The sequence below is a fragment of the Filicampus tigris genome, chromosome 21, assembly GCF_054856515.1.
Source record: "Filicampus tigris isolate MCC_2025a chromosome 21, RoL_Ftig_1.0, whole genome shotgun sequence".
Taxonomy (NCBI): Eukaryota; Metazoa; Chordata; class Actinopteri; order Syngnathiformes; family Syngnathidae; genus Filicampus; species Filicampus tigris.
The window spans coordinates 10,965,428-10,977,058 of record NC_141237.1 but is presented as its reverse complement, the minus strand read 5'-3'; the positions used below and the strand labels follow the sequence as shown (position 1 = coordinate 10,977,058).

General features: G+C 41.9%; 1 protein-coding gene and 1 long non-coding RNA gene across 6 annotated transcripts in view; one reads left to right on the top strand and one right to left on the bottom strand.

Annotated features, from left to right (window-relative positions):
* Nucleotides 1-2,561: 2,561 nt before the first annotated feature.
* The window catches only part of LOC147127589 (uncharacterized), a 29,661-nt gene continuing 20,591 nt past the window's right edge, over nt 2,562-11,631 (bottom strand). The window contains exons 10-17 of one of the 5 annotated variants that reach the window (XM_086020979.1): nt 9,450-9,585; nt 9,171-9,264; nt 7,023-7,115; nt 5,469-5,649; nt 5,140-5,228; nt 4,953-5,018; nt 4,168-4,889; nt 2,562-3,925 (exon numbers count right to left, since the gene is read on the bottom strand). Coding sequence is in view for 2 of the 5 variants with exons in the window: in XM_086020980.1 (XP_085877106.1) it covers nt 4,833-4,889; nt 4,953-5,228; nt 5,469-5,649; nt 7,023-7,115; nt 9,450-9,496 (654 nt within the window). In the remaining 3 variants the exon portion in view is untranslated. The other 4 variants (XM_086020981.1, XM_086020980.1, XM_086020976.1 and 1 more) reach the window with 4 other exon arrangements.
* On the top strand, nt 8,291-10,779 carry LOC147127594 (uncharacterized). The gene is made up of 3 exons (XR_015084336.1): nt 8,291-8,923; nt 9,427-9,574; nt 10,364-10,779. It is a non-coding gene; the product is annotated as an uncharacterized LOC147127594 (long non-coding RNA).

Genomic DNA, 11,631 nt, shown 5'->3' with positions numbered 1-11,631 from the left:
CTGTGTCGGCTCTGTTTTTGATTCATGTTTATTTCACGCACTTTGAACACGTGATAAAACTACAACAAATAGTCTGGTGCAGATTAATATATATATATAGATATAGATATGCATTGTAGGATTCAACATGGTTGCTGTGGGTCACATGTCTGTGGCTCTTTTGGTCATTGGATATTCCGTTTGCAAGCAGATATTAAAAATGGGAAAGCTACTAATTATTTGATTTTAATTTTAAATTAGAAACAACTGAAATGCAACTTGATTTTCTGGAACTAGTAAAGAAATGTCCAACAGCAGTTTAATTTTCAAATTTTATTTATACAATGAAAAGCACGGGACCCAAATGGGAAAACGGCTCGTCTATTTGCTTTGGGGGGGGGGGTTATATGCCGTTTGAACTGTTCAAATTTGTAGATCAATATGTGCCTTATTGGTTTCTATGTGAATTTTCCGAATTAAAAACAAATTGCTTTGGATTCCCGGAAGTTGTCACCGACAGCATTTGTCCCACTAACCAGGAGATGGCGACAACGTGATGCCTGAAGACGATGTAGTGTTACGTAATCATAGCCAGGTAGCGGTACTTTATGGAATGTGATTCTGATTGATGTTCACATTTGTGTCGTGAAATTGAAGCAACAATTTCCCCGTAATCCAAAGCAGTCATGACAGGTTTCGCTTAAGTGCAAAGCGCCGTAGAACAAGCAGAAGAAGGTTGGCTTGGATTGGCGGACGTGACGTCAGGCCTGCTATAGTGATTTGGCGAAGTGTGCAAGAGTTTGTATGTTGTGTACATTATGTATATTATGTATTTGAATAATATGCAACAAAAGGTGTGCAAGAGTTGATTCATCAGGTGCAGTGCACGGGTGCGGCAAGATGGTGATCGCGTAGGCTTTTCTCAGTAAGTGAGCACACGAACGAATATTTGGAGTTTGTTGCAATTTTGCTTGATTCAGGATTCGCACACTTGAGGGACACAACAGCGTTTGAGTCCCAGTATGTATTCATTCACTTCCCTTTGCTTGATTTAGCCCACTGTGCTCGTTTCGTTTGGCAAGATTCAAATGGTTTTGGTTTGTTTGTTTTTTAATGCTGGCCAGCTCAAATCAAGTGGCCCGCACACAACTGTTTTTCTTTTTGCAGTGGTGTTTTCCCCACTGAAAACCCCTTATGTTACATGGTCATTTTTTTCTCTCTCTCCTAAAAACGCCTTACTATACATGGTCGTAAGTGTAAAACAATGTATAGTAAGGCGTTTTTGAAAAAAAAAAAAAAAAAAACGACCATGAATACAAATGCGTTTTGGGGAGAGAAAAAAACACCCTGCATACTAAGGCGTTTTTTTTGGGGGGGGGGGGAAAGTACCATGTATAGCCATGCAATTTTTTTTTTTTTTTGGGGGGGGGGCATGTATATATAGCAAGGCTTTTTTATTTTGACGTAAGTCAGAAAGTCTTCCCATTTTTCCTCTCCAACAGTATCAATAGTTATTAAAGTTGATTTCACCGTGTTTCTTTGTGTGTTGCAGGTTCTCTACGGACCTGTCGGACCAGGAGAGAAAACCCCCACCTCTCCCCTCCTCCCTCCCAGCCATCTAGATGAGACCCCCTACATACAGCGTCTCAACCTTCCAGCAACCTTCCGTCTCAACAAAGCACCTGAAAAAAATGAACTAAACATTTGTGACTGTGTATGGATGTTTTGTTTCTGACCCAAGCAGGGAAGAAGACACGTGTTTTGTTCAAGCATTTGATTCACAATCGCCAATAAATCAAAGTAACAAACTACACTGACTCTTTGTTATGTTCGTCTTCAATTTCAAACCAAGTTGACTTTGCAAACTCTCTCCCGATGGATGACATCATCAAGTCAGTTGTAGTAAACGCCGGTGGGGTGGGGGGGCTTATTTGTTAGGTTTGAGTGTCATCAGAGTCAACGTGGAATGTTAGCGGTGTAAGTGGTCACTTCACGGGGGATGCCAACCCTCTCCCTAATTACATTTCCTTTTTTCATGTAACTGAGGATAAATAGATCGCGTAATGGCAGGATAGATGGATGTTGGGAAGACTGCAGGAAAAACACTTTTGGTCCAAATTGTGGACTATAATCCAATATATACATAACAAAATTTCGAATTTTCTCGGTCAAGATGGCCGAGTGGTATAAGAAGTGGCGTGGTGTTCCGGAGACTCGGGTTCGATCCTCACTCTTTTCTCCATTTACAAATCAAATGGAGAACAAAGTAAGATTCGAACCCGGGTCTCCCAGACACCAAGGCACGACACTAACCATTCGACCACGTTAGATCTTACAATCCTTGAGTTCGTTACATATATATATAAAGTAACCTGCACTCGCTTATTCACTGCGTCATTATATATGATATATACTACTTTTACATGGTGTGACCGCAGCTGAGTGATGGTCTGATGGTAGACACCTTCGCTTCATAAGCAAACAAACCGGGTTCGATCCCCGGTCAGCATTTATAACAATGCTGCTGTTATATCGCACTCGCGAAACACAACTATTTTAATAACATAGACAACTGAGCTTCCTGTGTTAAATGAATGTTTTTATTTTTATTTTTCTGGAAGTGACGTCATCACCGGAAACCTATTTAAGTCGGGGGAAAAGTGGTGATCATTCTTTCTCAGCTCGCGGACAGCCTCCGGTCGTCTTCGTCAACCAGCTGCTCAGCACACATCTTCCCCACAGGATCCTCGAGAACTTTGACAAGGTGAGTGCTCAGTCTTTAATATGCTATTAAAATTCACTGCTTTTGTTCACTTTGCGCTAAAGTAGCACTTTAGGCGTGCTCACGCCTTGCTAACATGGTAAGTTGAAGCGTTTTATCCAGCGTTGGTAAGTCCCGCTTCCTAAGACTTTAAATTGCATCAAAACGCGTTTTTGGGACGGAGATATTGATAAATGGATGAACGCAATTATTTATTCATGGTTAAGTAGATGTTTATTCAACAGTAATGCTTTTACTTTGTGACGATGGCTAACGCAACATTTCTCAAATCTTTTCCAGCATTTGGACGAAAGTGCCGGTTTGCCGAAGGTAAGTCGACAACACAAAACAAATATATATTTTCATGCATGTGTGTTAATCGTCTCATTTCTGTCCACAGGCTTGCAACTTAAACAGAACGGCCAGGTTGACTGCAAAATGGCACAATTGCTGTGTTTTTATATAAAAGATATCATTATTAAACAGAGTAAATCAAATGTTTGTGTGTGTGTTGATTCTTATTGCTGTCTACAGGCTTAGATCTGAAACAAAATGGCCCAAATGACCCTTAATATGTTTGACGTCCTGGATTTTTGGGACATGGCGTCAAGAGACTTTTGCATGTCTACCAAATGTGAGGTTGCAAAGCCACTAGCTTGTCAGGATGAGTATTTTAAAGTCTAATGCTTACTTTCCCTTTCAGGCCGCCATGCTGTTGAAAAGGCGTCCAGCTCGGCTCTCCTCACTGGTAAAAAAAACCACACTCTTATATACATGTACAAATGTTTGACTAACTATTTCAGCATGTGCTGACCGGGGGACCTCTTCAATCAGCAAAGGTGTGTCTAATCCAGTAAGTAAAAACCCAGCCACAGTTGCTTCCACTCAACCAGCTTCTGGGAGCTCGTTTACCTGCCGGTTGAGTGGAAGCACCTGCGGCTGCAGCCAAACTGTGGCAGCGGTTTTACTTTTTACTTTCTGGACCTGGATACGACACCTGAGTCATGTGGAAAATGCACTCAATGTAGATTTTTTTTTTTTTTTTTTTTTTTTTTGCTGCAGACGCACCAGCCAGGATTCTGGATCAAACCGAAGGAGGGTCAGGGGACCCGATGTAACTTTCCAGCGGTGTCCCATCTGAACTTCAGTTTTTTTTCTGCAGTCATGCCAGAGCTTCATTGAGAGCTGTGGAACAAGATGGTGGTGTACAAAGTGAGCATTTTTTTTCCTCTGCAGTTTTGCCAATGTTACAGCGAAGACACTCATCAGGGGTCTCCAATCCTGTTTCCTGAATGTTTTGTCTCACTGCTACAACACACCTGATTGAAATAATCAGCAAGCTCTTTCGGAGCCTGATCATTTCAATCAGTGTGTTGCAGCAATCCACAAGGAACATGTCTGAAGATCCTGGTCAACAATTTGCTAACTTTTGTCCTGCTCTTGTCCACCAGGTGGTGCTGAGATTTGGTCGGTGCAGCATGGATCAACTTGTGAAGTGGAGCTCCTCTTCTAGGTTGTAACCTGTTGCCAAAGACAAACTTGATGAATCAAAATACTTGACTGTTTTTTGTTGTTCTAGATGGTGCCATGATGAACTTGTTGACCGGTTAAACAGTCTACAACAAACTTGGCATGTTGAAAGAGCACACGCCTGCTTTTTCTTTGGCATGCACTGCAGCTTCCACCTGCTTGGCAAAGAAAATCTCCATTTTAATGTAGAAGGTCCTCAAAGCTGCCTATATTTTCAATATTAAGACATGCAAATAAACGCACTAAAAATAGCAGCTTGACTGGTCTGTCATTTGTGGTGTTTACAGCTTTGTCCATCCGGGAGAAGTCTCTGCACCAGTCCAGAGTTTCAGGCGCTTGCTCAGCTGCTGCAGTGGAAAGTTCCAGTCTCCAGTGAATCAAAACGTTTAAGTTAACTAAAAATGAGTCACCATGTCATTAAAGGTGAAATGCTACATTCATGGTATTTCTGATGCCATAAGCTTTTGAGTTAACTTTTGAACTCACTCAGGTCTTTGTCCACACGCTGGTCAGTGTGCTCCTTGCTGGCCAACCAACGACTCCATGTGGCGACGACGAGACTTCATCCAACTTGAATGGTGCACATGAAGCTTGCCAGGGTGTCATCAATGAAGAGCTCCTGCAGAAGCGTACAGTCAAATGTAACTGCATTTTTGGTTGGTCATAATTGGGGTCTACTCACATGCTCCTTGTCCTGCAGACGGCGCCACTGGAGTGCTACGAGCTGCAACATGACTGAAAGTTCTGCCTGAGGATGAGTCCAATGCCGGTAAGAAAAGCAACATTTCATTTCAGCTAGCATGTTCCAGTTGTCTCGACAAAGTTGAATGATTTTGTTCTTGTGTCCAGTGTGGCGCACAGTCGAGTACCTGCTCCCAGCCAGCGACAAGCAGCACCACTTTTGCCTTGGTTGTTGGTTGCTCATCTGCGCGGTGCTGTAGCCAAACTTTGAGGCAGCCTGAGAAGAAATGGGAGACATTTACCCTTGGACGGTATGATCTTTAGATGTTTTTCACTTTACAATCCTCATGACGACTTGTCTGACCCACTACTTATGGTTTTTCTTCCCCTTTCCAGGCAACAAGGAACAGATCATCTTCAATCATAACGCACCTGTGAAGACTTGAGTCTTGATGGCTGGTAGGTTTCAAGCCCCAAACATCTTCTGCACAAGACGTTGACTTAACTCTTGACTTACGGATGTTTTTTGTCTTAGGTCCACACGCTTGTCCAAGTTCTTCTTGCTGGCCGACGACTTTGCAACGAGCAGACTGTCATCCAACTTGACACTTTGTCTTCGTCTCGCTTGGCCGACCACTTCAGCACGCAGCATCGAGCAGACTGTCATCCAACTTGTAACTTGTTTGTGATTGTTTACTCTGCAAAAGAAATAAAGCTTGATCAAAACTAACACTTAAGCTCTAAATTTCATTCTTACACACATTACAAAAAACTTGCTTGAAGCAAAGTAACAAGCAAAAAAAAAAATCTAAAATTATTTTCCACATTTTTTTCCCGAACTTTTTTTTCCTGAATTTTTTTTCCCGAACTTTTTTTTCCTGAATTTTTTTTTCCGAATTTTTTTTTTCCCCAGTTTTTTTTGTGCTGGAAAATGGGCGTGGCAAGGCCGGAATAAGGCTTTCTGATTCGCTGATGGGTCTGGAAGTGGGTGGAGCAATGCAGATAAAGGGCTGTGATTGGTCAAAAGGCGGGCGGAGCTATGCAAATTAGAAGCGCTGTGATTGGCCGGTTGCAAAGTGGGCGTGGTTATGCAAATTTAGAGCGATCCGATTGGTCGAAGTTGCTATTTTATGCAAATTACTGCATTCTGATTGGCTATGCAAATTTAAGCCGCGCTGTGATTGGTGGATTCGAAATTGGGCGGAGTTAGGGGCGGTCCTAGCAGCAGATAGTTTTTTTGAAGGCACTTTTGAGTCTTCAGGTCAAAGTTGCACTTGAGTCACAACATTAGACACAAGTCTTTTACTATTCCCCTCAATCTCACATGACCCAAAGCTCGATGAATTGAAAGATTGCTCGAGTTTTGAGTCATGAGGAGACAAACAGGAGCAGTAATGACTGACGTGCAACTCTCACCTCAAGACTTCAAGCAGCCTTTGGAATACTTTTCCACTGCAGCAACCGATGACACGCATGAAAGGCTTTAAATGAGGGCAGACTTACCAATCAAACACAAAGACTCCAATTCAAGTTCAACAATTTATTGGACAAAAGCTAACATGACTATTTGAAAGCATTTCACCAGTCAATGTTTGTGTGAGCTAACTCAAGTTGCACACACAGACATTGACGATGGAAGCAGCCTAAGTGTTGCCTGCTTGACGAGCTCATGTGTGATGTCACTCACTTCAAATGACACGCAAACACTTAGGCGATGGCACCAAAGGGGGACGTGAGCACACTGGGCATCTTGCACTGGGACAAAAACTAAGTGTCCAGCACAACACCATCGTCAGACATTTCTGGACATGTTTTTAAATGACACTGATGTGAACCAAGTTAGTCAAAAACAGATTTTTTTTTTTAATGTGACATTATTTTTTAACTAACTTGGCCCACATCATTGTCATTCAAAAACATGTCCAGAAATGTCTGACGATGGTGTTGTGGTTGACAGTGTCATGCAGTACATGGATCAGAAGTTGAAGTTCAGTGCACTCACGTCCACCTTGTGGTGCGATGTGACATCACACATCAGCTCTTCAAACACACGACACTGCTCAATACTCACACGGATCCAAATGCAGCTTGACCTTCCCTTCCTTTCCGCACGTCCCACAAGTCTGTCGGCTGCACCTTTGAGCCCCAAGCCTCCTTGATCCATCTGGTCAGGCAGAAAAAAAACAAAAGCAGTGAGTAACACTCTTCTGTACATAAAATGTTGATTTTTTTAAAGATTCAACTCATATTATTAGTCAAAAAAAGTGATATAGTTTCACTTTCAACACGTCCACTTCCAACTGTGCCCACACAGGCAATGCATCTGTGTGAGCCATCAGCTGGTGGCTTTCTCTCCACACCTGACATCCAATGAGCAACTAATGCTCCTTTCTGGTCAAGCAGGACTTCAAAGTCTTCCTACTGAAAATATTGAGTCGCTCAATAGTGTTCAAATGTACAAAAAAAGTAAAACTATTACATCAGACAACAAACTGCTTCTCAGATATCATTCCTTTACCCCCCCTTGTAAAAATGACACCGTACAACACGACATTAACTTTTAAGTTTATTTCTATTTCAAAAGTTTACAACTTTTTAAGTTGACGGTTTACGATTACAACTTAAAATCTCGTAGCGCAATTATTTTGTTCCTTTTCACTGTGGCTCTAATAATCCTTTGAATTAAAATGTGATATCAATTTGGGAAATAACAGATTGAACTGTCTATTCATACAATTTTTATTGATTTTATCTTATTTATTTATTGGGGTGGAGCCTCTTTCTGTTTGGCAACGTCACGCCCCAGCATGCTACATTTACTGACAACATAGAATTTGCCCACTCTGTGTTTAAAAGCTGCCTCCACAATCAATCTTAAAGGTTGCTCACCTGAGTGATGGCTTCATTTGCAGTCTGAACCCATCATACTGATGATGTTACAGCAAAAATAATTATATTTTTCACTGAAATTATCGTTTACTTCTCAGTGATATGGAACATTTGCATTGAAATGTAGATCAGCAAAATATCTTGGAGAAATAAATATTACATTAAAAAAAGACTGGTTGTTTTTCATTCAACAGATATTAACATGCACCATAGTGTCAGAGTAAAACGATTTATTTCCTTCCATTCCTCCTTCCTTCCTTCCTGTACAATTTATCCGAATTTTCCTATTTAAATTCAAAATGTAAATTATGTCAGGAACATGACTGCACGTGTTTTACTGTAAATATATTTAATATTAATGCTTTAAATGTACGCACGCACGCAATAAAGTTGTCGTTAGCTATACCGGTAGTCTGCGCATTACTGGACATCTTAACCTGGTGATGAAACTTCACTTTGTGCTGCGGTTAGCCTCAAGTGCAGTTGCACTGAAGCGTGGCGAATCTGAGCGTGCGGCCACGTTTTTGCGATTAACAAATGTAGCAGTTTCGAACTAGTCGCTGCTCCAGATCACCCGTTCTGTGTGTTACCGATCTGGGGTAGTGTAGGGTCGGGGGTAGAGAAGCACGGCGGCGGATTTTAAATGGTTAGCATTTACCTTAGTCTAGCCGCGTAGCTCATCTCGGCAGTCCCGCTTTTGTTTACGTTGCCTCCGCCACCTGCGACGCCTGACAGACCGGAGAACAACCCACGTTGGTCTCGCTATCTCGCCCGAGATGTTAAAAGCGCAGGGGAAAATAAAATTCTCGAACTCGTCAATTTGTACTCTAATCCAATCTCGACTACATCCACACGATTATAGTATCCAGCAGCTAAATTAAATATTACAGTTAAAAGGGATTCATTTAATGGCACAAACCAACTCTCCCAGTAAATGATGGCGAGGCTCCCTCCAGTGGTCATTTACCGGTATCTCAATGGGAAGACGACAAGACCGGACAGTGAAAACTATGCGTAATGCCACAAAAACTGTGAACAATCGCCACGAAAAATCATGTGGACATCAATACTGATACCATTCAAGTAAGTCAAGCGCTTTCCTTGATTGGCAGCTGAGTGCTATTGTGGGCGTGCTAGCTGACAAGCCACCGTTGTTGATATTGTTTTACGGGACGTATTGAGTAACAATAAACAATGTTTTACGTGACGTATTGAGTAACAATAAACAAACTTGAAAGCCCAAGTGCCGTAATTATGCTACTAAACTGAGTACATAAATACATTTATATACAAACGACAAATAGACGGTTTAAAAATTAAAATGACTCACGGAAAAATCAGCTGGGGGTCACCGGAAGACCTAATTAAACCGGATGTATACCATTCTCCTTCTTCTTCTTCTCCTTGGTGCATATCACCACCTACTGTACTGGCGCTCGAAAATGAATTTGCCAAGCGATTTATGATGTTTAGTTGTCTACAGTGGCTCAATAAAGACAAAATAAGTAATATGTACCGTAACTGTATGTGTGTGTGTGTGGGTGTGTGTGGGTGTGGGTGTGGGGGGGGGGGGGGTGCGCGCGCAGGTGGAGCAGAGCAGACAGCAGACCTGTCCCTATTCCTGATCAAGTACGTGATGATGCTGATCGTGGGCATTCCGTCTGTGTTCTGGGTAGGCAGCAAGAAGACCTGCTTCGAGTGGGCCAGCTTCTTCCACGGCAAGAGACGCAAAGAGTACGACAACACTGCAATGTAAACACACGCGTACACACACTTTTCACACTCGTCACAAAAGGCGTGTGCTGGATTTACAGTCTGGTTCATATCATACAGTGACGGGCTGCATAATTGGGACCTTAAATAGGAACATACCAAACTTAATCCACATCAAACCACCACGATGACGTTGCAACAATAACCACTATCAATACTACACAAAGGGGCAATTACCGGTATGCTTTTTAAAACCATACATTCACTTTTTTATTCCAACACAACAAAGAAAAAAACTTTTTTTTTGCTGTATAGTAAGGCGTTTGGGGAAAAACAACAACAAGAACAAAAAAAGACCATGTATAGTAAGGTGTGTTGGGTGAAAAAAAATTTTTTTGGGGGGGGCAAACACATTGTATAGTACGATGTTTCTGGGAAAAAGACATCAAAAACCGACCATGTATAGTAAGGCGTTTTTAGGGGGAAAAAACGATCACGTAGAGTGAGCTGTTTTTAGGGTAAAACAACAGACCATGGCATTTGGCGTAAGGCGTTTTTTGGAAAGAAAAAAAAACACATTGTATATTAAGGTGTTTTTGGAGAAAAAAAACAACTATATATAGTAAGGTATTTTTGGGGGGGGGGGATAAGACCATGTATAGTCCTGCGTTTCTTTTTTTGGGGGGGGCGACCATGTATATATAGCAAGGCGTTTTTTGGAAGAAACTCAGAAAGTCTTCCCATTTTCCCTCTCCAACCATATAAATAGTTATTAAAGTTGATTTCACATTGTTTCTTTGTGTGTTGCAGGTTCTCGACGGACCTGTCGGACTAGGAGAGAACCCTCCCCAAAAAATGACCATGTATAGTAAGCTGTTTTTGGGGGGAAAAAACAACAACAATGTAGTAAGACGTTTTTGGGAGAGAAAAAATAGACCATGTACAGTAAAGTGTTTTCGGGTCGGGGGAAAAAACCGACCATGTATAGTTAGGCGTTTTATGCGACCTACACTGTAGTACTTTTCCATACCAGTAGGTAGCAGCAACAGCAACAGGTTGCTAATCGTCTTTGTTTGGAGACGGGCGAATTAGTGACGCATGTTTAAACACCATGTAAGACGTTTTTTGGAAAGAAAGAAAAAACACCCTGTATAGAAAGGCGTTTTGGGGAAAAATACGACCATGTATAGTGAGGCTTTTTTTTTGGGGGGGGGCGACCATGTATAAAAAGGCGATTTTTTTGGGGGGGGGGACAAACACATTGTATAGTGCCATGTTTTGGGGAAAAAGACATCAAAAACCGACCATGTATAGTAAGGCGTTTTGGGGGGGAAAAAACGATCACGTAGAGTGAGCTGTTTTTTGGGGATAACAACAGACCATGGCGTTTGGCGTAAGGCGTTTATTGGAACTATATATAGTAAGGTATTTTGGGGGGGGGATAAGACCATGTATAGTTATGCGTTTCTTTTTTTGGGGGGGCGACCATGTATATATAGCAAGGCGTTTTTTGGAAGAAAGTCAGAAAGTCTTCCCATTTTTCCTCTCAACAGTATCAATAGCTATTAAAGTTGATTTCACTGTGTTTCTTTGTGTGTTGCAGGTTCTCTACGGACCTGTCGGACCAGGAGAGAACCCCCCCCCCCCCCAAAAAAAACGACCATGTCTTCCCATTTTCCCTCTCCAACCATATAAGTAGTTATTAAAGTTGATTTCACCATGTTTCTTTGTGTGTTGCAGGTTCTCGACGGACCTGTCGGACTAGGAGAGAAAACCCCCACCTCTCCCCTCCTCCTTCCCAGCCATCTACTGTAGATGAGACGCCCTACAGCGTCTCAACCTTCCGGGGCCCTTATCAACAAAGGGGGGATGACCATCTAGTAAGGCGTTTTGGGGAAAAAAACGACCATCTATAGTAAGGCGTTTTGGGGAAAAACAACAAGAACAAAAAAAGACGATGTATAGTAAGGTGTGTTGAAAAAAAACACCATGTAAGGCGTTTTTTGGAAAGAAAGAAAAAACACCCTGTATAGAAAGGCGTTTTGGGGAAAAATACAACCATGTATAGTGAGGCTTTT